This window comes from Hylobates moloch, unplaced genomic scaffold (assembly GCF_009828535.3).
Source record: "Hylobates moloch isolate HMO894 unplaced genomic scaffold, HMol_V3 SCAFFOLD_10, whole genome shotgun sequence".
NCBI classification, from domain to species: domain Eukaryota; kingdom Metazoa; phylum Chordata; class Mammalia; order Primates; family Hylobatidae; genus Hylobates; species Hylobates moloch.
The window spans coordinates 105,320,845-105,345,133 of NW_026652285.1; the positions used below are offsets into that span (position 1 = coordinate 105,320,845).

The following is a 24,289-nucleotide window of genomic DNA, read 5'->3' on the forward strand; positions in this document are numbered from 1 at the left end:
GTAATTTTTTGAGAACTGAACATTGAGTATTATAATGCAGTGACTCTGGAAATCAGATTGTCTCCCTCCTCAGGAATTGCTTTTTTGCTTATTAAAGGATGCAGTCTTCTGTGTCCATAGTGACTTTTCCAGGCTTATAGTTGTTAGGCTTATATTTGTATGTTTGCCAGGCTTATATTTGTATTCCTTGTTGTGTATAGTCACGAAGCTTCTGTTCTGTTGTCTCTTGGTCAGCCTGTGACTTGATGGAGATCCCCTTAACTGTTGGAGTTCAGCAGCCTCTCCCTTCACCAAGTGTTCCCCTGGTGACTATGTCCGACCAGGTTCCAGAGTCCCAAAACAGTTTATTCTGATAGTTTTCTTTTTTCCAGCTTAATCGTTGTTTCTGTGGAGAGACTGAAACCTGGGGCCTCCTACTCTGCCATCTTTTGTCACAAGTGTTACTTTATTATTATTATTTTTTGAGACAGAGTCTCACACTGTTGCCCAGGCTTGGAGGGCAGTGGCGTGATCTCAGCTCACTGCAACCTCCGCCTCCCAGGTTCAAGTGATTCTCTTGTGTCAGCCTCCCGAGTAGCTGGGATTAAAGGTGCCTGCCACCATGCCTGGCTAATTTTTTTTTATTTTTAGTAGATATGGGGTTTCACTATGTTGGCCAGGCTGGTCTCAAACGCCTGACCTCATGATCCACCTGCTTTGGCCTCCCAAAGTGCTGGGATTACAGGCATGAGCCACCACGCCTGGCCACAAATCTTACTTTTAAAGAGAGCTAAATTTCAGAAATTCTTGCTATGCCTTGTGAAAGTACCTCCAAACTCTAGTCCCAGGAGTTCTGAGGGCTGTCTCAGCACATTTCCCAGTTTAATGGTGCCGAAATGAACATCTGCTGTATGAAAGGTAAACTTTTGTGTTTCCTTCAATGTGCTGAGAAGGGTGGCTGGCTTTTCCTGTGCATAAAATAACTGGATAACCCTGCAAGGGTCCTTACTTAAACACGGAATGTGAGAGTCTCTATCTCATTTTAATTAAGACAGGTAATGAACAAAACTGCAATGACCAGGCTATAGTAGAAACAGGATTTTAATATAATATTCAAGTCTAGCATTTGCTATTTACAACAAATAAATATTGCCCCTCCCCAATCAGTAAACATTTTTTTTTTCTTTTTGCTTTTTATACAAATATTCAATCACCCCACCCCCACCCCAAATCCTCCTTCCTCACTAACCCCCGTCTTGCATGGTCTCGTAAAGCCCAGGACGCAGTGGTGAATGGCACTTGCAGTGGCATGAGATTCAACATCGATGGGACGCAGCTGGAACTGTCCTCACTCACCGGATGCAGAGTCTGGTCCATGAAGAGGGTTTTTCTCTCTCTGCTCCTGGGGGAGGGCTGGGGTAAGTGGTAGGTGAGACTCCCTCACTCTCAGTTGGCCCTGATGATGGAATCTTTGGTGCAGCCTGAGAAAGGCTAGAGTGGTGGGAGGGGCCGGGGCCCCTGTGAAGGTCACAGGCCAGTGCCCGTGGGCATGAGGAGAGAACTGCAGTGGTCAGACACGGTGGGTGAGTGGGTGCTCTGGGATGCCCATGGGCACAGGTGGCAGTGACCCACACCTGGGAAGGTGTCAGGGAAGTGTACAGAAGTGGTGCCCAGGGGCAGGCAGGGCACCATGCCATGCCCGTTGGCACTGCTCCTTGGCAAAAGTCAGCTAGTCCTCTGGTTCCAGAGAGCAGAAGGCACCTAAGGCAGCGAGTGGTCCACGGGAGGCCAGGTCAGCCTGACCAATGGCAGGCGTCAATCCCAGCAGCAGGAGAGGTTCAGGATGAAACTGGAGTCGGGGGTACCCTGGGCTGGCCGGTGGGAGGAAGGTGTCCAGCTGGCCTGGGCCACTCTGGTCCATAAGTGCTTGGCTACCAGCCAGCCAGACCCTGGGAAGATGCCCTCAGAAGATGCCCTTGGCAATCTTGAGTCCTTTCTGCTTCATGCGAGGGAGGGTTGAGCTGGCTCCATGCTTGACCTTCACTCCCTTGGTGAAGGTCCGCTTCTTCAGGACAAAGTCATAATTGGCGGTAGAGTTCATGGCATAGAAGACGTTGGCGTTTTCAGGGATCTTCAGCTCTGGTGGGGGAGGGGCAGAGGGGTGATCAGGGATGCTCCTGGGGGCCCTGCAGGATACCCCTACCGCTTGAGAGCCCATACCCATACAAGGACTGTCTTGAGCCACAGACCTCAGATCCCCCTCCAATACAGCTCCAGGACTCCAAGGACCCCTCTCAATGACTCCTGCCTGAGGACAGACTCTGCTGAGGTCCTCACAAAACCTGATGACTCTTGTTTAAACAGGGACTGATTCCAGAACCCCGCCCCCCAGCTTGGCCTGAACTGGCAGAGGGTCACCCCGTCCTGCCCATACTGCAGTGCTGGCTGCCCAGCTGGAACAGGCTTTCTAGAATCCAAGTCACCTTCCAGAATCCTGCCCTACTGAGGAAAAGGGCTCCGAGGACCAGGAAAGGACAGGCTTGCCCCAGGGCTCCGGCGCCCGTTCCGGGGAGGCCTGTACTCCTTGGAGCCTGGCACCCAGCAAGCACTTCCTCTTGGCTCCATTCCCACCATCTCCTCTGGCCCACAGCCTGCTATAAACCGGACCTGGGCTCGATTCGTGCTCCTGCCGACATCGTGTGGCTTTTCGTCATCTTCTTTAACCTCTCTAGGCCTCAGTCTTCCTTTTCTGTAAGATGGGGGTCCCACCCCACCTAACCAAAATGGTGCAAGAAGCTGCCAGAGGATTTAGACTATAACTTCTAGGGATCATAGGAGTTATTGCTTACTGCCTGGGCTAATGGTGGGGGGTGGCGTTCAGCTCACTGGAAAGAAAGCAGCGATGGTAATATTTGTAGTTAACTTTTATGGTGCACATAGATGCTTTATATATACATGCATATATATACACACACATATACTGCATATATGTGCACATATATACATACATATGGATTTTTATATATATGATGAACACACTGGCTACTTTCATTTCCATTTGGGGGATGAGAAGACAAGCACAGAGGGCTTAAGGCGCTTGCCCAGCGTCTCCAGGCCCAGGATACCCCACTCTGAGCCTGCACTGGTTCTTGACACTTTCCCAGTTTCTAGAATACTGAGTTGGCCTCCTAGTAGCCTGTTCTGCTTTTACAGTCACACACCCATGGATTTTAACACTTGACACTTTGGTCCACAGCAGTCACCACTCTCTTTGTAGAGCACATGTCTTCTTGTCTTAGCCAGAAAGCGTCCCTTCCAGTGGGCCACCTGGCTAACCTGTCCCGGTGAAAATGCCTTTTCTCTTTGCTCCTCACTGATGTGAGCTTTGAATTGCCTGTTCACACCTAGGGAAGGGCACACACTGGGGAGTTCCAGTGGTCGCTGGGGACAGCAAGCAGACAATGGGGGCTGCCCTGTCCACAGTGTCTACCCACACTCTGCTGGTGAATTCTCTGGGGCCAAAGGCTTCCGACCTGGGGCTGGGGAGTGGTGCGGCCCTGCCCCCTCCGCCATCGCCCTCTAGTCCTCTGACTTACTCCGGTCATCTGAGAGAATCTGCAGCAGCTCATAGTCCTCCGGCTCCTCCTCCTCCAGGTTGTGTTTGTCCATGGCCTTGCGGATTACGGCCGGAGCCTTATCTTGGCTGGTCACCTGCATCGTGGCGGGGGACGGACGGTCAGGGAAAAGACCCTGGAGCGGCTCCCTAGAGTGCAGTGGCCAAGGACCGTCTGGAGTCCCCTCAGCACCGAGCACAGGCACTCACAGCCTCTGGCCAGGTGCTGGGTCCAGAGAGGGCTTCGTCACATTCTCCTGCTCCCCAAGTGAGGCCTCCGTCCTTCTCCTGTTCCCCATGTGAGGCCTCCGTGGAATGAGGAGGGGTCTGTCCCAGCAGTGCCTACCCTGCTTCTCCTGTAAGAGCCTGTTCCCTCCTCCCACGCTTCCTTGGGAAGCACTTGCCCCTCCAGGATAACAGCATCATTGAGCCTGGGGAACAGACAGTCCCTCGTCTAAGCCCTGGAGGTAAGAAAGGAGGGGCCGGCCAGGATGCTCAGTGTGGTCAGCACAGGCCAGGCCCCTGCTACCTTGACCCTGAGGGCCAGAGCACAGGCGGAACTCGGACATAGGGCTACAGCTGACTGCTTAATGACAACCATGCTAGCTCCTGGCAATGAGGGGTCAGGAGGGTGTGTGAATAATGAATGGGGCACCTGACCCAGGGCTGGGGTACAGAGGGTGGGGGTTACAAATGGTTCATCTGTCGCAGGACACCTGGAGGATGAAGAAAGAGCCCCCAGGCAAACCTATTCTGTGAGCAATTCCCATCTGCTGTCTCCAAATCCTATCTAGACTCAGACTCTGAACCCGCTGGCCCCCTCCAGGGCTCCCAGCCTGGTTGCCACAGTGGCCTCCTAACCAACACCCCTGCGGCTCTGGTACCAGCCCACACCAGACAGAGAGGCCAGCCGTCACTGCTCCTGTCTTCCTCCCTGAGAAAGTCGAGGTCCTGGCAGTGCTCAGGGCCTATGTAGCCAGGCCCTGGATACTTCTCTGACCTCACCTCCCCCGCAGCACTGCCTCTTCACCTCCTGGGAGCTTTGCATGGCTGCTCCTTCCCTCCCCCTCTGCCCTCAGGCCAGCCTTGTCCCTGACCACTACCTTCTTCATCTCTGTACCTGGCTGACATCTGTCCTTCCCCCCCAACTACAAGGTGGACCCTGGGAGGGCAGGGATGGTGCACTGTGTTCAGGGTGCATTTGCCGCCGGTGGAGGGAGGGACCCACCCGGCTTACCAGGATGCTCTTGTACATGTTGCCGTTGTCCACATCCAGGCTGACACGGATGATACAGCAGTCGCCCACCTGCTGGTTGTAGAGCGGCAGCGCGGAGCTGGAGTTGCAGAGCCCTGAGACGGAGCGCTTGTGGGTGCGCGTGGCAGCCACGGGCGTGGTGGAGGCTGAGGAGGATGAGGTGCTGCTGGAGGCCGAGCTGATGCCAGAGGTCTCCGGGGATGACTGTGAGGCTGATTCCCAGAACTGAGGGAGACGGTAAGATCAGCAGATCCCCCTGCCCTGTGGGGGCACCCCAGGCCAGCTGCCAGATGGGGAACCTTCTAGAAGCTGTGTTCAGGACCCAGGGCTTCCTGGCCCCGTGCATGGATTTGGAGTGGGAGATGGGAAAGGATACTGGGGAGAAGGGCAGGCAGTCACCTTCTTTTCCTGGCCATCAGGAGACTCCGGGACGAAGCTGATGTTGATCTCCTCCACGTCGGAGCTAGAGGAGCCGGCCGAGTGCACGCTGAGCGCATCAGCAACGTCCCCGCTGCTGAGGTAGGGGCCACACCTGAGCTGGTCACAGGACTTGGAGTGGGAGCTGCCACTGGTACTGAGCTCAGTGCTGGGGGCCTGGCGGCTGGGTGAAGGGTTGGCTTAGTTAAGGGGGGTCCCCAAGGACACATCCCAACCCCATAGCCCCTGCACTCTGTGCACGAGGACTGTGCAAAGTGCTGGGACAGTTGCCAGTACTCCGTTCACCAGAGCCATCTGGGAGAGCATTTAGTATCACCCGATTTCAGAGGAGGAATCTGAGGCCCAAAAAAGTGAGGGGACTCACCCCGGTCTCAGGGCCAGTCAGCAGAGGGGTAGGATTCCAGGGCCAGCCTCCCTGACTCCCTGAGCCCAGGCTCAGCCCTGAAGCTTCTGAGCCCCAAGGCAGCTGCCCCTGCCACCCTTGGCCAGGCCCTTACTCGCTCCAGCGCTTGACAATGGCTGTGTTCTTCTTGGACCTGAGGGTGTTGCTGGCTGACTCAGATGGGGGCTCCAGCTCGCACGACAGGTTGTAGCTATGAGCAGAGGGGCAGTGGTGTGACGACCAGGGGCCACGCTCCAGCCTTCCCCCCGCACCTGCCCAGAAGCTGAAGTCGCGATGCCCCAGCCATCCTCAGGCACCAGGGGCTGATGCTGACCACGGGTCACAGCTGCTGGCCCTCTGGAGCTGGCCCCCCAGGACAGCTCGCCCACACTGTCCCCATTTGCTGCCGTGGCCTCACCTCTCAGTCTCGTTGAGCCGTTCCGTGGCCCGGAACCAGGCCCCAAATTGCTCATCTGGCGCGATGCTGTAGTTGTTGCAGGCCGACTGCAGCAGCTTGATCTGGGCGATCACCTCGAACTCCTGGGGCCAGAGGGGGAAGCACAGGGCGGTGACAAGGCCCCCCGGGCAGGACAGGGGCTAGTCTCTGGGTCTTTGCTCTTGGAGTCCCTTCATCCCCTCTACTCCCATCCAGGCCTTCCTGTTCTCAAAGCTGGGCTCAAACAGCCATTCCCCAGGAGGTGGTCCTAGATTATAACCTCCTACCCCCACCCTCCAGTGGGAGGGGACCCCCTTCTCTCTCTTTCCAAATGTCCCATGAATCTAAAAGGGGGAGGGTGGGAGTCGAGTGTCCTACCCTGGCGGGTCTCTTTTCCACCCCTCCTCAAGTCAGGGCTGCCTGCAGCTGCTTACCTTCCTCCTCTTCTCGAAGTTGATGAGTCTGCCCTGGAAGATGGACACCCAATGGCCATCAGAAAGTGACCCCTTGACCATTACAGCCTCCCTACCTCTTGCTGCACTACCAAGAGTGCCCACAAGGGGGCAGGGCACACACACCCCCGGACTGAAGCTGGTGCTGGGCATCAGGGCAAGGGGACATGCGGGCAGAGGCTTGGGGACTTCTTGTCCAGCCCTCTCCAAGGACAATGGACTGAGGCCTTGGGCGAGAAGGCCCTGCTCAGCCACCACGTGCCGCCTGACCTTTGAGGGCCTGGCTTCCCTCTGTGCTCAGGGTCACTGCCTGAGGGACGGGCTGTGTCCCACTCAGCCAAACCCTGCTGCAGCTCTGTGTTTGGGCAGCCCTGGGGTGTCACCAGCAGGGCACTGAGCTGTTTACTCATTGCTGGGACAGGCGTGGCAGCCCAGCCCCCAGGGCTCAGGGAAGGTCTCTCCTCCTCCAGCCCCGCCCGGCACACTCACATACAGATAGTCCTTCATGGCGGTGTCCAGCATCACCAGGTCGGTGAGGAACGTGCCCAGGTAGGGAACGGTGCCCTGGATGATGCCCTGTGACATTGGGGTAGGAGGATGAGCAAGGCCCCTCCCCTGAAGGCTTTCTCAGCCCCCAGCCCCAACTGGCCTCACTTGGAACCGCTGGGGGACCTCTCTGGGGGCCTCCTGGGGCCCGCTGCCTCCCTGGCCCCCAGATTCCCTCTAGCCATCTCCCTGGCTGGCATCTGGGAAATGCCAGGTTCCCGAGTCGTGTGGCCCCTGGCCCTCCCCAGCCCCACACCCGCCTGAGCCGGCTCTGCCAGGCCTGTCCTTTCGTGGCTGCAGCTGGTCTTCCCAGATACCAGCTGATCCAAGCATGGCTCTGCTAGGGTCCAGGGGAGGCCACCTCTAATGGGGCCCATAGGCACCGTGGCTACAGAGGAAACGGCCCTCCTCCCTACCCCCAGGCAGCCCCCTGCCCCTCCATGGCCTTGGGCACTCTCACCGTCTCCTTTGGCCGTTTTTGGGCTCTCTTGGGGTTCATCTCCAGGGTGGCAAACTTGGAGGTCCCCTCCTGGCAGGGTAGAGGACAGGGTGAGCGAGGCCTTATCCCCTCGGCCCTTAGCCCTCAGGCACCCTGAGCTGGGGTGCTGCCAGTGTGCTTGGGTTCCAGGGCTGATCTTGTATCAATACTCACTAGTGAGGGGTCCTGGGCCGGCGGCCTGGCCTTTCTGAGCCTGCCTCCCCCCGCCCCCCGGAAAGTGCGGATGAGAACTCCACCTGCTGCATGGTGCGGTGGCTCACGCCAGTAATCCCAGCGTTTTGGAAGGCCAAGGCAGGTGGATCACTTGAGGTCAGGAGTTCAAGACCAGCCTGGCCAACACAGTGAAACCCCATCTCTACTAAAAAATACAAAAATTAGCTGGGCATGGTGGTGCACACCTATAATCCCAGCTACTTGGGAAGCTGAGGCAGGAGAATCCCTTGAACCCAGGAGGTGGGGATTGTAGTGAGCCGAGATCACGCCATTGCACTCCAGTCTGGGAGACAGAGCGAGACTCTTCCTCTAAAACAAAAACTCCGCCTGCCTCGCAGGGCCTCAGAGACTCTGCGCTACAGTCCCATTATGGCTGCACACTCCTTTCTCCCTTGAACCTTCCATGAGGTCAGCACCCCAGGGCTGGCATTCCTCCATTTTCCAGACGAGGAAACCATGGCCCTGAGATGGGCAGCGACTTGCCCTGGGCCCCCCACGGACTCAGAACAGGCTCTTCTGTCCTAGCCAGAGGCTCTGCCCCATCTGCCTTTACCCGTTTGGCCACTGATCAGGGTACCGTCCTCTGGGCTTCTCGTGCGTGCCAGGGCCCCCAGTGGAGCTGTGCCACAAAGGGAGAGGGATAGGTGTCCCAGGAGCCCCCTGCGATGCTCCCCTGTAGGGAACTCTGTGTTTGTCCACGCAGGAGGGGGGCCTAGATGCCATTTCACTGACTGGGTATGGCAGGGGCACCAGGCAGTGACACTTTACTCCCTCTGAGGCCTTGTGAATCCATTAGTCACTGAAAGTTCTCAGTCATCTGGGGTATCCGCCACAGCTAATGGGGTGCCATGGGAAGAATTCTGCAGGGTTCTCTGGTCAGTGTCTCTTCTCGGGGCAGGGTAGGGAAGCCACACGGGGCCTCCGAATCTGCCTCCCAGGTCTGGCCACCTGGCCCCTGGCATCCCCTGCAGCTCCTGTCCTTGGGGTAGGCAGGCTGCCCTCTCCTTGGGTGTGTAGAGCAGACACAGGTAGCGTCAGGAGCCTGGCCTCCTGGGGACAGACTGGGCCCGTGTGGGGGCAGGAGGGACCAGCGAGGAAGCCAGAGACCTGCTGGTCCTGACGCCCATCTCCTGGAACCTCCACTGCCATCCTTACTGTGTCCAATTAACTGGGGCCCTGTCCCTCAAACTCCCAGGGGCCAAACAGATCCCTCTTCCCCCTTCATGCACATGGGAAAGGAACTTTTCCAGCAAGAAGCGAATGCCACCGCCCCAGCCCCAGCCCGCCGCCACTCCACCTTGATGAGCAGCTCCCGGCTCAATGAGTAGTTGTTCTCATCTGAGAAGATCGCCGACAGCTTCTGAAAGATCCGGAAACTGTCCCTGTCAGAAGGGCAAAGAAGGAAGGAGAAAGCTGCGAATGGCGGGGAGGGGTGTGAGTGCAAATCCATTTTATTTTAGAGCTGAAAGACCCCCAGACTGCCTGAACGCAGCACACAGGGTTCCCCAGAGCACTAACGCTCTGCAGGTCTGGGGAGGGGGCCTTCATGTTGGTGCAACACGACCCCTGTTCCCGTTTCCACGGAGCAGCTATTTCCAAAGGGTTTTTTTCCTTTTTTTGGAGACAGTTTCAGTCACCCAGGCTGCAGTGCAGTGGCCCGATCTCAACTCATTACAACCTCCACCTCCTGGGTCCAAGAGATTCTCCTGCCTCAGCCTCCCAAGTAGCTGGGATTACAGGCGTTAGCCATTGTGCCTGGCACAAAGGTTTTGATTTCCAATTGGATAAGGGTTCTGTGGCTACAACACAAATACCTGAAAATCTCTGATGTGGCTCAACCCACCATCTGACGGGCTAGGAAGCTGAGCTCTGAGGCAGAGCTGCCAACTCAGGTCAGTGGAGGGTCCCTGCCCTCAGGGTTTGTGGCCTTCCATGGGCTCACTAAGGGGGCGATGCCAGCCCTGTGGGAGGTCCCTGGTGCACCAGGAGCTCCTACAGAGGCATGCCCACCTGGAAACATCTTCCCACGTCTTCTTCAGACGGTGGATGGAGTTGCTCTGCAGGGCGGAGAGGATGGCATACAGTGACGAGAAGTTCTTGAGGATCCGGCACTCCTGGGGCGGGAAGAACAGGAGGCGTGAGGTGGGGCTGGAGCTCCCAGCTTGCCTGGCCTCAGTCCCCCTTGGCTGAGCCTCCCCCGCCAATGAGACAGACACCCAGGGAGTCCCCAGAGGGCACGCCTGCGACCAGGGGGTGACAGGAGGATTTTAGCTCAACCCAAGGAAAGCGCGTAAGGAAGACGTGAGCGTCCGGGCAGTGGGCTGGGAGAGTCAAGGCCAGGGTGCCCCTGGGAAGAGTGGACTGGGGCCTGTACAGGGCCCTGGACTGGAGACCACAATGTGAGAACAGATGAAGGCAAAGTGGGGGCCCAGGCCCCTCCTGTGGCATACCCTGGCCACCTCGATCCAGTGCTCCACCACCCTGGCCCTGTCTGGGGCTTTTGTGCTTCGGTCCCCGAGGCAGGTGGTGATGACGCAGTTGGCCACACTGTTGAACTGGGTGACGGTGGCGCGGATGGTGGGCGCCAGGTGCTCCTTGCCCTTCTTGTCCCGTTGGGACCAGATGGAGCCCAGGCAGTGGTAGGGCACCACCTTCTTGAACAGTTCCTGGGGAGGAGGAGGCTAAGTGTCACCTGGTCCTGCGCCAGCAGTCTGGGCTGGTGCTCGGGAAGCTGAGGATGCAGCTTGAGCCTTGTGGAGGTTTTATCCCATGTCCATGCGGGGTGCCCAGCACACCAGTGACCCAGGACAAACTGCTGGTGGGAACAAGAGGAGCACTGCTTCGCGCAGCCTCACCAAGCCCCGGCGCCCACAGGTGGCTCACGCCTGCGTGGACCAAACGGCACCACCTGCCCACCCCCCGGCGCCGCACCCCCCATCCCCCTGCCTCAGTCTGCTCCCCATCCAGACGCACATCTGCTGTGGGCGCTACAACTAGGGGCTTTGTCCAGTGTCTGCCATGGGCTCCAGGACACACCAAGTGCCTAATGAGTGCTGAGGCTGGTGAGCCCCCTAAACAGATGGGGGTGACCCATGGGTGCACCTTGGTGAGCACCCTCCACTCCCACAGGCCAGGCCTGCTGAGCTTCCTGTCTGTTCCGTCTGGAATCTGCATAGTCACTCTGGAGGACAGGGGTGATCTCATCTCTACTGTCCAGAGGCAAACTGAGGACTTGGGGTTAAGAGACTTGCCCTGGTTAATTGGTGTGTAGCAGCAGAGCTGGGATTTGACCAGAACATCAGCTCTGGACCAGGAAATGGTAGGTCTGGGGCAGCAGATGCCAGAAGGCAGGCCCACCCCTGCCCTGCCGAGCTGAGCTGCTCACCGCATCCATCAGGGTAAACTGCTCTGCCACCAGGTCGGGAGGGAACATCAAGAGGTGAGGCTTCTCCTCATTCAGCCCGTTCTCTGCAACCACGGGTGAAGGCCAGGAAGGCTCTAATGATGGAACTGGCGCTGGAGCTGGCTCCAGCTCTAGAGTTTGTGAGGGAGCTGGATCTTGGTCGGGAGCTGGATCCTGGTCTGGAGCTGGCGCTGGAGCCAGGTCTAGTCCCACAGTTGGCTCTGGAGCCTGCTGGAGCTCTGGAGCTGGTGCTGGAGCTACTTCTAGCTCTGAACCTGGAGCTGGTGTTGGAGCTGGCTCTGGGGCTGCAGGTGGCACTGGGCTAGGTGCTCGAGCTGGTGTTAGAGCTAGCTCTAGTTCTGGAGTTGCTTTTAGAGCTGGCACTGGTGACAGAGCTGCAAGAGGAGAAAAGTTCAACACGCCAGCCTTTCCTGTGCCTTTCCAAAGACACGGAACAGCCCCGGCTTCCAGAGAAGCCTCTCCCCCTGAACCCATAAAACGTGTACCAGGCCGCCCTCCCGCCTGTGGTCCCTGCCTGTGGTCCCTGCCTGTGTGGTCTGAGGCTCATCTGAGCCCCTGGCCCAGCACCAGACCCTGGAGCCTCCCCTTCGTGTGGCCCAGCACCGACCCCTCCTCCTTCACCCTCTGGCACCCACCCCAGTCCTCCTCACCCTCAGGCTCTGCCTCGATGGGTTCCGAGTGCTCCAGCTGGGCCAGGAGAAGGTGGGCACGGCGCTCCAGGTCTGAGCCTGGCATGTTGAGCTGCACGTAGGCCACCAGCTGCTTGAGGCAGGGAAAGTCCGGAGGTTGACAGAAATCCTCCGAGTACTGGTCCAGCCAGGTGCCCAGGATGGAGGAGATGGCACTGGGGACAGGTGGGTGGCAGCAGGGTCAGAGGCCTGGGATCCCCTTCCCCATGGCTCTCCCAGGGTTCCCCTGAGCCAGGCTGGGCTCCTGCGCCGGCCCCTGTCCATCTGGAGGCCACCCGCCCCAGCCCAAGCCCCCTTGGCTGTCCAGGCAAAAGAACCAAGGAGGCCCCTGGTCGGTGGCGATCACCTCTCCCCTCCTCCAGGGAAGCCCAGCCCACGCCTCTGCATGTCTCCCAGCACCCCCTCCTTGCTGGCACGTAAACTCCACGAGGGACCTGTCCTCCTGCCCGGCATCTGCAGGTCCCTGGCGGCTCCTCAACTTGTAGCTGAGTGCTGGCGAGCTGCCTTACTCTCTGAGCTGCGCGTGGGTCTCGTCTTCCCACTAAGCCTGTTCTCCCAGAGGGTGGGGTGCAGCCTGCCCGCTGAGCACTCACTATTGAGGGCCAAGGCAATGTGAGAGCAGAGGCTCACCCCACCTCCTGCCCCGGGCCCCTAGATCAGGGCACACTGATTCAAGCCCAGCTGGGATGAGGCTGTGGTGGGATGGGTTCCTGCCGGGAGCTGCTCTGAGCCCCAGCCACCCCAGGACCCCTCCACAGCTCTCGGTCATCTTTCTTCCTGCAGGCGAAGCCCCCAGACCCCAGCCCTCTGGCAGGAACCACAAGAGGTGTGGGAGCCAGGGTTCTGCCCAGCCAGCCCCAGCCCCAGCCCCATGTACTCTCCCACTGTTCGGTGGAGACAGGGTCCCTTCCTCTTGGCTCAAAGCTCACTCACTTTTTAAGTTGGTCCTGGGGTCCGCCATCCTCGTCGGAATAGGGGAGGACGCAGCCGTATCTAGAGGAGGCCGTGAGGGCGTCACATCTACCGTACCTGCTTACGACGTCTAGTGTTACTGTCTGACTCCGACTAGAACGGAGGCCCAGGATGGCAGGGATTTTTTTTTTTTGCTTTTTTTCATCAAATTATACTAAATGCCTAGAAAAGGGCCAGCACACAGTATGTGCTTCATATACATGTGTTCAATGAATGAGCCCCAACCAGCTCCTTCCCAGCTATCTGAGCACCCCTTGGGCCCCTCCAACAGCCCCCAGATAGAATCCGGAATGTCCTTGACAAGTGGGAAAACTGCTTCGCCCAAGGCCACATACAAGAGAGGCTTGGGGCAGAGAGCTTCCCCATGGGGACAGGAAAAGCACAAAAATGAGCACCACAGCCCTGCAGCCCATTCCTTATAGGGCAAGGCGTTGGGGGAGCACTTTCCGTGTCTCGTCCCGCCCAGGCCTGACGACAACCCCATGAGGTCCTCTTAGCACTCAGTTTTTCTTTTGTATGAGCAAAGCGAGGCTCAGAGAGGTCAATCAGCATTGCCAAGACCCACAGCCGGGTGGGGCGGGGGCGAGGGCCCCTGTGCAGTGGAGGGCTCATGCTCACCTTTTGAACAGCAGGTCCAGGACTTGTTGGGTGGTGGTGAAGGCTCTGTAGGTACACAGGAAGATGGTGACGTAGGAGAGGTCGCTGCCCTGGAAGGCGGGCACCAGGTGCTCCACCAGCTTCTCCAGCGTGCCAGCCTTCACGGTCCGTACCTTGCAAGTCTCATAAAGGTTCAGGGCCGACTCATTCTCATACTGGGGTGGGACAGAGGAGGGACAGTCAGTCAGTGGCAGCACACGAAATTCCTGGAGCTCAGATGGAACCCCGAGCCCTCAGCAGCTTGTGGCAAGAGGCAGGACTGGGTGTCTCTGGCAGAACAAGGTTATCAGCTTTAAAAGGAGAATTTCAGGCCAGGTGTGGTGGCTCACACCGGTAATTCCGGCACTTTGGGAGGCCAAGGTGGGAGCATCACTTGAAGCCAGGAGTTCGAGACCAGCCTGGGCAACAAAGTGAAATCCCCTAGCTCTACAAAAAATACAAAATTAGCCAGGTGTGGTGGCGCACGCCTGTGGTCCTAACTACCTGGGGAACTGAGGTGGGAAGATCGCTTGAGCCCAGGAGGTCAAGGCTGCTGTGAGCTATGATCATACCACTGCATGGCAGCCCGGGTGACAGAGTGAGCCCCTGTCTCTAAAAGAGTGAAAAAATTTTTAAAGTAGAATTTGAGGTGCGGGGATGATTTAAATACTAACAGCTTGAGGTCAGTTGTTAGCTGAGTAATGGTAGCTGCCCTGTGGGAAGAGCGTCATCTGAGAGTTCTAACAAATTATCCCCATTCTAGAGACGAGGAAACAGAGGCTTATCCAGCGGCTGGGAGGGACTGGCCCATTAGGATGCACAGCATCTTCCCTGTGGCACTTTTGTTTGAGACAATCACCCAGGCTAGAGTGCGGTGCTGTGATCTCGGCTCACTGCAACCTCAGCCTCCTGGGCTCAAGCAATTCTCATGTCTCAGCCTCCCAAGTAGTTGGGATTACAGGCACACACCACCATGCTTGGCTAATTTTTGTATTTTTAGTAGAGATGGGGTTTCACCACGTGGGCCAGGCTGGTCTCAAACTCCTGACCTTAGGCGACCCTCCTGCCTTGGCCTCCCAAAATGCTGGGATTACAGACACGAGCCACCGCGCCTGGCTCCTGCAGCACTGTTGAAGTGTCCTCAGAGGACTCACAATGGCCCCACAGCCATGAGGAGCTGAACTGGGGCAGTGGCTCCAGCCTCCCTTCTGGAATATTACGCAGCTGAGTCAGGCCCCGGCTGTCAACCTGAAGGACCCCCAGGGATGTGTTCTGGGAGATGGCAACTTGCAGAGACCTAACGGCCTGAAGCCCTTTTGTTCTTGGGTGAAGACAGCCCCACTACTCCAGATGGTGTGCACATCTGGGAGAAGGCATGGAGGATGGTGAGGCGGATGGCTGCACACCCAGGGAAGGGAGGTCAAACATGAAAACTTACTGCAGAAAACCTGATTAAGCCTGGGCTGGACAGTGGGGAGTCGGGAAGGGAGTGAGGGCCGTTTCCTTTGGGGTCAGAACTGTGGGGCCCTCAAGTGAAAAAGCCCTGGGAGGGATCCCCAGCTGCGTCTCCTAGTGGAGACCTAGAGCGCACTCACCCCGAGCCAGCGCTGGCCCTTGCTGGCTCCGTGGTGCAGCTGCACCTTGCGCAGGGAGATGGAGTAGATGACTCCGTTGATCAGCTCCTCATCGATCTCCTGCGTGGAGCTCTGTGAAGACAACGCCCAGCAGCCGGGCGTGGGGACGTCAAGGGCCTGCCTGGCCACCATGCAGGGGATGCACCTGTGCAACCTGTTTCCCAGATAGGGCACGGACTGGAGGCTGCACAGACCTACAGCCTGGGGTGGAATGAGATCACAGCTCGAGGGCCACTGTCCTGGCACTCCACTTCCCCAACTCAGCTAGCCAAGACCTGGGACGTGATCATGATGAGTTTACCAGGCTTCCAATCCCCTAGTAATTGGCTTCTGCTCCTGCCCAGGACAGACCCACCCTCAAGCCATCCCCCTCCACACACGGGACTGTTATTCAGCCATTGCGCAGATGGGTAAATGGAGGCTGAGAGAGGAACAGCTGGTCCAAGGGCGTGCTGCCTCGGGTGAGTGGTGAGGCAGGGATCCCCGGGCTCTGACATGGTTGACTGCGTTCAGGCAGCTATGCCCCGAGAGAAGGTCCCCCTACCTCCCCAGGGCCAGAGGCCCATGGGCATCCTCACACTCACCCCTCCTCTACCCAGCCTGGAGGGCCCTGGCTGACCCGGCAGGAATGGCCAGCTCCTCTGGGCCCAGCCCTGGTGCGTCGGCAGCCCGGGTCTGGGCAGGTGTGGGGCACCCCCGACGGCCACATCCCAGCCACTTCCTTCCCCTCTGCTCATTCACGCCCTCGTGCCTGCTTGGGCAACGGGAGTTCCCAGTTCTCTGACCATCATCACGTGAGGGGACGGGTGTGAGAGGTGACGGTGCTGGTATCCAGGCAGATGCTGGGGTTCCACAGAGCCCTAAACCACAGGCCTGGGCTGGAACAGGAAGAGGAGACAGACTCCCCCAACCTGGCAGGCTGGCCTAGGTCACTTAGCCACAATCACCCCCGGCCTCACAGCCCCCTATGCCACCTGCTCTGTCCAGGGACGGAATGAGCTTGCAGCGGGTAGAGGAGCCAGAGGGGTAAGGACACCAACCTCAGAGGTTAGGAAGGAGCTGAGAGGTACCGGCCTGGCCCAGGGTCATTAACTGTGCAGTCAATGCCCCAACCCGGGTGGGCGTGGAGCTCAGAGAAGGCGTGGCAGACAGTGCTGACTCAGGCCCTTCCCTCAACCCCAGCGGGAGCCAGGTAGACGGTCCAGCATGCCGTGGACGGGACCCTGGCCTCCTGCCTCCTGCGCACCCTCGGAGGCCCAGGAGCCATCCTGGAAGTCCACTTCCTCCGACCTGAGGTCGCCTCCCACTCTGGGCTTTGGACAACAGGAAAGCTGCGGGCATTGTCTGGGCTCCTGACTGCCGCCGCCTCTGGACAGAGAGCCAGCCCCATTTCTTGGAAGTTAGCAGGGAAGCCACAGGCACACTCACACCCCACAAACAGCCCCGCCAGGGGAGGTCTGGCCCTTCCACTGACAGGAAAAGAGACATGGGCTCACCCCCCTTTTCCTGACACACACATCTCTCCCCTGCCTAGAAAATTGTTCCTTTGAAAAGAAAAGCATTAGAGGTTACAGTGACCAGGGCCCCCAACCACCCGGGCCTCCTCAGGGGTCCCAGACTGCCGCCTGTGAAGGCCGTTGGCTCAGCTGGGAGTCTCTCTCTCTCTCTCCCGGGGATTTTAGCCACATCTGGACCAGCTGGGAGACAGACAGTATCCTGAGTGTCCAAGTCACCGGCAGTGGCTCTGAGATCTCGTGCAGGACAAGCCCGTCACAGGGGACTAAACATTAACCCTGGGGGAGCCCGGCACAGCACCCAGGTCCTGGCTGAGCACCATCAGTGCCTGCTGGACAGAGGTGTCCCCAGGCAGGCCAATCCCCAGGAGGGGCTGAAGCCAGGTGGCCTCGGCTGTCCCTGAGCAGGTCCAGAGAGCGGCTCCGTGAGCTGGCAGGCCAGCAGCTGGCCCAGCCCCGCTTGGTGTCATGTGATCCCTGCGCCCTTCCCCCAGCCCCGGGGGGCCCTCTTCTGCCAGCCGGGTGGTGGGGAGGCATGCAGGCCCAACGCTGAGAGCCACGCTTGCTTGGGGTAAGGGAGTTGCCACCCTGTCACACAGTCGGGGAGACGCTCTAGCCTGCGTGGAGCTGGCCTGTCTTCTCTGGTCGCTTCCCGTCACAGCAGCAGCAGGCATGGAATCAGACCATAGAGCTACGTGGAGCACAGCGGCCGTTTAAACCGTCTGCTCAGATGGTGGAGGTGCAGGCTCCAGAGAGAGCTGCCCTGGGGTCTGGGAACAAAGTGGCAGAATAAGGCCTCTAGCCCTTGCTCTGAGCCCCCTCACAGGACAGAGAAAGAAAGCAGCCAACAGCCCTGGCAGCTGCCCCAGGACCCTCTGCAGCAAGAAAGGCAGGGTTCCAGCACCCGCAGGCCACCCTAGGTCACTGTTAGCAGACAGCCCATCTTGGCAGTGCCTGGGCCCCAGGGCACTCTGGCCGGGCTGGGAGCTCAGAAGGGGAGGAGCAGCAACGGCCTAATGAACAGCTGATGCAGAGAAAACACTTTGCCCCAAGGGCAGGTGCCCAGGCAGCCGCTATGAGCTGACTGCTAGGAGGAGAAACGAACACCACATGCTTGGCTGTGTCCTCAGGGGACACTCCTGTCCCACCCCCAGCAGGCATGCTGATGTCCCTGGGCTCTGGGACCCAGTCGGCAGCTGTGCCTGTAAACACACTGGCCTTCTAACATTTGGGTCAGTGCAGTGAGGGTGGCATATGCGGTCCCTGGTGAGCAGGGGCCCCCACACCCCAATGTCTCCAGGGACACAGCCCACAGCCCTGAAGATGAGGAGGGGAAACAGGGCCTGGTGGTGTCTGATGAGTGTGTCACCTGATCAGCCATCTCAGAGTGACAGGCCAGCAGGATGCCGTGTCCCTGGCTGACAGAAGGAGGAAGCCACAGGCCAAACCCAGACTCCCTCTGGGTAGAATAGTGAGCGTCTTAAGGAGCCCTACGGGGCCTGCCCCAGCCCTGCCATCTCCCTGCCCAGGCCAACAGCACCTCCTCCCAGCATCAGCCTTCTGGTGCAGCTCTGGACTCAGACCCCTTTCCTTGGAAACCGTAGCTAGTGGCCCCCTGCCCCATGGACGGCTCCAGGAACTCACCGGCCCCTCCCAGGGAGACATGGCTAAGGGCTGAAGCAGAATGAGGAGAGGGCTCTAGCCTGCACTGCGGCCTGGTCCTCCCCGGGTCTGTGCGTGGAAAGGCTCACAGCAGAGCCTCTGTGTGCGTGAGATCGTCCTGGTGGACCTCCCAAGCCCCTCTAGGCTGCTGCTCAGGTCCCAGTCACCAGAGGTCACCCCAGGATGCTTGCCGCCCCCCTGTCAGCACCTCACAGTTCTGGCCCACCAGACAGCAGCTCACTGTCTCTTGCGGGCTCTGCCCAGCCCCTGGCCCTTGGCCTTGGTGTGTCATCTGGGCAGGGCAGCATGACCTGTCACAGGCAACAGTGGGGGTCAAGAGAGAATGCACACAGCTCGGCGACCGGCACTGGGACCTGATGGCGTGGTACCGGACGACACCTGACATCACAGCCCCCCGGGGCCGGCGACGGATGCTGGGCCGTAAAAACCTGAGGGAAACTTGTCTGAGGCCTGCCTAAGGCTCAGGGACCTAGCCGAGGGACACTGTGAAGAGAGGCTGAGTCACCCTGAAACCCAGTGGGTGGGAGCAGCTTTCTGACTTCAGCTTTCTGCTCCAATACAGAAGCTATCTGCTCTGATACGTAAAACGCATCAGAGAAGGCTGCTTGCTCTCTACAGAGCCCAGGCTCCTGCGACAGTGCGGGGCCCACGCTGCTGTGCCCTTCTCCGTCCTACAGAGGTGGGGATCCAGGCCTGAGGAGGGAAGCCAGTGGGGCGTGTGCTGGCTGAGACAGAGGTGAGAGCCCAGGACCACGAGCCTCACCAAGGGAGGTGGAACGCAAGCGCCTCGTGTCCATGCGCCTCCTGCCCTCGGGCCTGCCCTCCAGCTCCGGGTGGGTGGACCCAACCCTGATCCCCAGCGCACGGACAAGGCGTCAAGATGACAGGAGGCCAGCCCGGGGTGTGGGTGGGCCACACTCCTGATCCCAGGCACGGCAGCCCACAGAGGCGGCCTCAGACCGGGACAACACGAGGTGTCTGCCCACCAGGATGCTCCCTGGCCTCAGAAAGTGGAGGCTGGGAACCAACCTGTGCTGAGCCCCGCAAAGGCCGGCCCATCTCTCCAGAAACCCTCCCTGCTGGCCTGTGCCCTGCTACTCACTGATGGGAAAATCGTGCCTCAAGCAGGAGAAGGGAGAACCAGACCTCCAGGTCAGCCACAAGCCTTGGGCATCCAGGGTCCCTGTCCACACCCAGCCCCTGACAGTCAGGTGAACACAGGGCCAGGCCCGGGAGGGGCGTGGCTGGTGGCAGCTGAGGAGGAAGGTGGGCTGGTCCCAAGGGGGTGCAGGGCAGGGCCAGCTGAAGGTCCAGCCCCAACTTTAACCAGCCACGGTGCCCAGCACATGCGGGCACTTCCTGGGTGCAAGGCCCTTTGGACACCCATCACGTTTAATCCTCCTAACGCCCTGCCTGATGGATAAGGAAACAGCCTGAGAAGAACTCACCCAGGTCGGGAGCCAGGAAGAGGCAGCCGGAACAGGGATTTGAACCCTGGCCTGTTGGGACCCACCCAGGCCTGGCGTTGCCTCTGCCACAGTCTCAGGCTTGGAACAGAGTCCAGCCCCTTGTGGCACAGACGTGGAGGAGGGGCCAGAGACAGGAAAGATTTCCTCAGGTCACACAGCAAATTCACAGGGGAGGGTGGCAGGGCCTGCTTTCCAGCACCTGCATCTCTGAGAGGTTTGTGGATGTGCCCTGGGCAAAAGGCCTGCAAGACACCAGGCCAGGGAAGTGCCATGCCGAAGGTGCCAGGTGATACACCCCAGGAGCCCAGGGCACCTGGAAGGCTCAGGCCACTCCCCTGGCACCTAATCAGAAAACCTCATTGTGGCAGCTGCCACCCGTCCACTGTGCCAAGTGCTGTGCAGGCTGCTCCTCAGGCCTCTTGTGTAACTCGAGAGTCCTCACCAGAACCCTAAGAGGAGAGCTGGCATCATGTCCATTTTACAGATGAGGAAACTGAGGCTCAGGAGCATGTCTACAGCTGCTAGGGAGCTGAGCTGGCATCCCAACATAGCTCTCCTCTCTCCAGAGCCCAGGCTCCCTGCCCCTCGGTTGAGATGGACACAAGTCTCCAGGAATGACTGCAGGGGAGGCTGCCAAAGCATGCAAGCTTCCCCATGGAGGAAGATGCCAAAACCCTCCAACGCAGGTGCCCTGCCCTGCCCGCCAAGCCACCGTTGGGCTGTCATCCCACTGCCTCCCCGGCCCGTGGGCAGCCAAGGTGTGCGGAACTGGGAGAACTGGGTCTGCTCAAAGCTCAGCTTGTCCTGCATGAGGCTGCAGGCATCAGTGTCTGCCCCTTGACAATCGAATGGGGAGCACTGCTCTGCTGGTGCTGTATATTTGGGAACACAGCGATTCTGGGCCTGCAAGGCTGGAAGTCCAACCCTGGGACTGGGTGGCCACAGCATGGTGGTACCACACCATGGGAGCCACCTGGGCGGCCAGCCAGCAGCCCTTGGGAACCAGTCCTTGACTGCCTGGGCGCAGCTTCCTGAAACCGCTCCACTGGCTCGTTCAGAGCCTGCCTGCAGAGGGCCAGTGATAAATCTCCCCACTCTTTTCTCATTGGCAACGCAGACAGGTCCTGGAAATGCCCAACTTCCAGGTTAAGAATCAGACCCCAGCCCTGCCAGCGAGCAGCTTGGTACCTCCCAGGGCCGTTCCTGAGCCTCCTGGGAAACAGGCCAGCATGACTGAGCCTCCCCCGCCTGGAGGAGGAACAAAGACCCAGGACCAGCCAGCCTGGATTTAAGCATGGGCTACGTTCTCTGTGGCACCTACTGTGTGCAGGAGCCATCAGGAGTCGGAGAAGGCACAGGCAGCCCAGAAGCCCTGAGGTCAGGTGAGCAGTAGGGAAGCTTATGGCTTCCCTTCTCCTGGGGGACCCTCCTGAATAGAGCAAGAGGGGAGCCTGAGGGTCCTGGGGGCTGACCCTTTGAAGTCACTGAGGAAGCTCTCCTGGAAGACTACAGTCTGCACACATGCATGCAGGGACACACACCCACACAGGGACACACACCCACACAGGGACAGGCCCCTTGCCTTGGGGTCTTCAGTGTCAAAGTGCTCATGAGCCCTGGGGATTAAACCGAAGATCTGCACACAGTGTGATGAAGAGATCAAACAGTGGGAAGACGTGGGAGGCTGAAGGGAGATGCTCCCTGTGAATACAGAGAGGCCCTCTTCACTCCAGCCCACCTACAACTGCCCTCAGGCCTTGGGTCAGAATCCTGCCCCTGCCACTGACCAGCTTGGTCACTCTGTGCAACCTAATTAACCTCTGTTGCCTCAGTGACTTTATCTGTCAAGTGAGCTCTTAACAGTCTTGACCCCAAAAGAAGGTGATGCAAGTTACTTAGCCAAGGACCTCCCCAAAATCTGCTGGCTCTTATTAGCTGTTACTTTAAATCTGTGGGGTCCAGTTCTGGGCTTGCTTCCTCCGGGTAGCTCTCCCCAGCGTCCTGTGGCTCAGAGCACTTTTGCCTTCCTCTCAGCCATAAGCTTCCCTACTGCTCACCTGACCTCAGGGCTTCTGGGCTGCCTGTGCCTTCTCCGATTCCTGATGGCTCCTGCACACAGTAGGTGCCACAGAGAACATAGCCCATGCTTAAATCCTGGCTGCGGCCCTTGCTGGCTGCACGGGCGTTTAGGTCAGAGACTTCCCTTCTCTGACTCCCTAGCTTCCCAGAAGGTGGTGTTGGTACCTACTCTGTAGGATTGGTCTAAGGCAGATGAAGTGAGAGAGTGGCCCACAACCTGCACTTTTTGCCTGGCCAAAGCAACAGCCTGTCCAGAGATGGGGGCACGGACCAGGTCACCTCCAGAAAGCAAGAACTGTGCAGGCCAAGCTGGGTCGGTGGTGGCTTGGCTTAGAATCAAGAAGATAAGCGGAAGCCCAGATGTGAGGACATCTGGCAGCCCAGAGGGAAGCACCGGGTGGAAGCTAGGTGGGGAAACGGGGATGCGGGGGAAGGCAGAAACTGGCTGGTGGTTTCCAGAGAGGACAGGGACCAAGTGCGCAGCGTCAGCTCTGGCAGGCCACAGAGCCACCAGGAAACCAGCCCCAGGATGGGGGGTGTTGGCAGGAGGGACAGGGACTTCCCCGCCCCCTCCCGTGGGCCCGTGCTAAATGGTCATTGTGTTCAGTTTCCGGCAGTGGTCTCCTTCTCTGCCAGGATCCTGGTTTTCCTGACCCAGCCAGAAGCTTCCCCTTCGATTTCTAAATAGCAGCCGCGGTCTGGATCTCAGTGCTGAGGCTGGGCGAGGAGTGCCAGGGCCAGAGAGAAGGAAGACAAGACCCCCAGGCAGGGGTGGGGCTCAGTTCTTCCTCTCCCTCGGTTCCTCAGGGAGGGAGAGAGGGAACCTGCACGGCCCCTGTGAGCGCTCGGCCGGACCCTCCCAGCACACAAAGCCCGAGCTGCTGCCAGAGCTAATGAAAGCCAGATGAGCGCTGGGCTGCTGTCAGCCTCCCACCCCCACCCTCCCAGGGGTCCCTCTCCAGCCGCCAATGAGGACCAGAGCCCTGGATAGATGAGGGTTGAGGGAACACGTCTGGTCCGGCCATCTGCCAAGCTCAGGAGGAAAGGGTCTCTCGGGCTCGGGGTGTTCCCCCACCAAGAGCTCTGCCCAACACTGGGCGGAGAAACAAGTCTCATCCAGGCCCTGTCTAGGTACCGGGACACCAAGAGGCACGAGACTCAGGCTAACAATCGCCAGCAATCACAACGCACCACAGTCTAAAGCCATGAAACAACTGGAGATGCACCAAGGCGACACGATGCAGCACGGGGACTCAGGAGGTTCACTGTGAAGGCTGCAGGCCAGCCAAAGCTCTGATGGGCCCTGAGCCCCCGATCCAGGGATGGCCTCTGTGCAGGCCCTGTGCCCAGGCAGAGCAGGGCGAGGGGGGCGTCTCTGGATTCCACTCCCTCTGCTGTGTAGTCAGGAGCAGTCAGGTGGGAGGCAGATGGCACCACTCAGAGACCCAGGGCACATGAGAAACAAGCCCCCACCCTCACCTAGTCACCCTCCCCTCCATCCATCACAGGTACACCACTCCCTTTTCTGAATCCTACACAGTCCTTACCGATTCAGGGTGTTGGCACTCTTTCCAGTTAAGCAGAAACAAGTCTTGCCCGCCCTGGGCCTGGGCCACCACCCTCCCCTCACCACCAGGATATCTGGTCCCACGTGTTGGAGGCCTGCTGCTCCGCCCCATCCCCCAAACCCTCCCCCCACCCCGCTCTGAGCAGCCCCGATGTCCCTGGTCACCAGATCCACATCTGCCCCAAGTAGGGTCTGGAAGGCCCCATATGGTCTCATCACCTCTGAGGATTCTAGGATTTGGCCTTCCCGACTACTTGTTTCACACCTGCATCGTAAAGGCTAACGATGCGGTGCAGGCCCTGGGTGGGCAACTGAGTGAAATAAGGCACAGGCCACGGATGTAAACAGTGACAGTGTCGCAGGAAAAGGTCCACCTGGGCTGCAGGGGCTCGGTGACAGCAGGCTCTGGGACGGTATTGAGGGGGGGCAAAACCCCAGCCGTGGTCCCTACTGTTGGATGGGGCGCGGCGGCAGCCCCCCCGCCCACCCTGCTGGCTGATTTCTGCAGAAGGCCCCGACCCCCATCTATGGAGGAGAGAGGAGGGAGGCGGCGCGCTGGGATCGCCCGGCCTGCCCAGCTCTGCTGCGGGTGGGGAGGCTGCGACGCACCCCCTGCCCGACCGCCCCAGCTCACCCACCTCCGGGCGCCGCAGGTCGGGGTCTAGCTGCGTGAAGCTGTGCAGCACCACCGGGCAGCTGTCAGGGACGCCCACCTCCAGGCGCACGGCGTCCCACACGCTGCGGCTCCGCCGGGAGCCCGGAAACAGCGGCTCGGCGCCGCCAGCAGGCCCGGCCGCCTCGGCCCACAT

General features: G+C 59.2%; 1 protein-coding gene across 5 annotated transcripts in view; it reads right to left on the bottom strand.

Annotated features, from left to right (window-relative positions):
* Positions 1–1,045: 1,045 nt before the first annotated feature.
* The window catches only part of RALGDS (ral guanine nucleotide dissociation stimulator), a 62,805-nt gene continuing 39,561 nt past the window's right edge, over positions 1,046–24,289 (bottom strand). Inside the window, exons 1-18 of one of the 5 annotated variants that reach the window (XM_032165514.2) lie at positions 24,119–24,289; positions 15,130–15,240; positions 13,517–13,710; positions 12,860–12,919; positions 11,888–12,081; positions 11,199–11,611; positions 10,264–10,479; positions 9,824–9,927; positions 9,111–9,195; positions 7,562–7,630; positions 7,045–7,131; positions 6,538–6,570; positions 6,086–6,207; positions 5,783–5,878; positions 5,247–5,448; positions 4,830–5,072; positions 3,576–3,690; positions 1,046–2,118 (exon numbers count right to left, since the gene is read on the bottom strand). In XM_032165514.2, coding sequence (XP_032021405.1) covers positions 1,943–2,118; positions 3,576–3,690; positions 4,830–5,072; positions 5,247–5,448; positions 5,783–5,878; positions 6,086–6,207; positions 6,538–6,570; positions 7,045–7,131; positions 7,562–7,630; positions 9,111–9,195; positions 9,824–9,927; positions 10,264–10,479; positions 11,199–11,611; positions 11,888–12,081; positions 12,860–12,919; positions 13,517–13,710; positions 15,130–15,240; positions 24,119–24,289 — 2,691 coding nt within the window. In that variant the 3' untranslated portion in view covers positions 1,046–1,942. Of the gene's footprint in view, positions 2,119–3,575; positions 3,691–4,829; positions 5,073–5,246; positions 5,449–5,782; positions 5,879–6,085; positions 6,208–6,537; positions 6,571–7,044; positions 7,132–7,561; positions 7,631–9,110; positions 9,196–9,823; positions 9,928–10,263; positions 10,480–11,198; positions 11,612–11,887; positions 12,082–12,859; positions 12,956–13,516; positions 13,711–15,129; positions 15,241–23,460; positions 23,479–24,118 lie in introns of those variants that run through there. The other 4 variants (XM_032165512.2, XM_032165517.2, XM_032165515.2 and 1 more) reach the window with 4 other exon arrangements.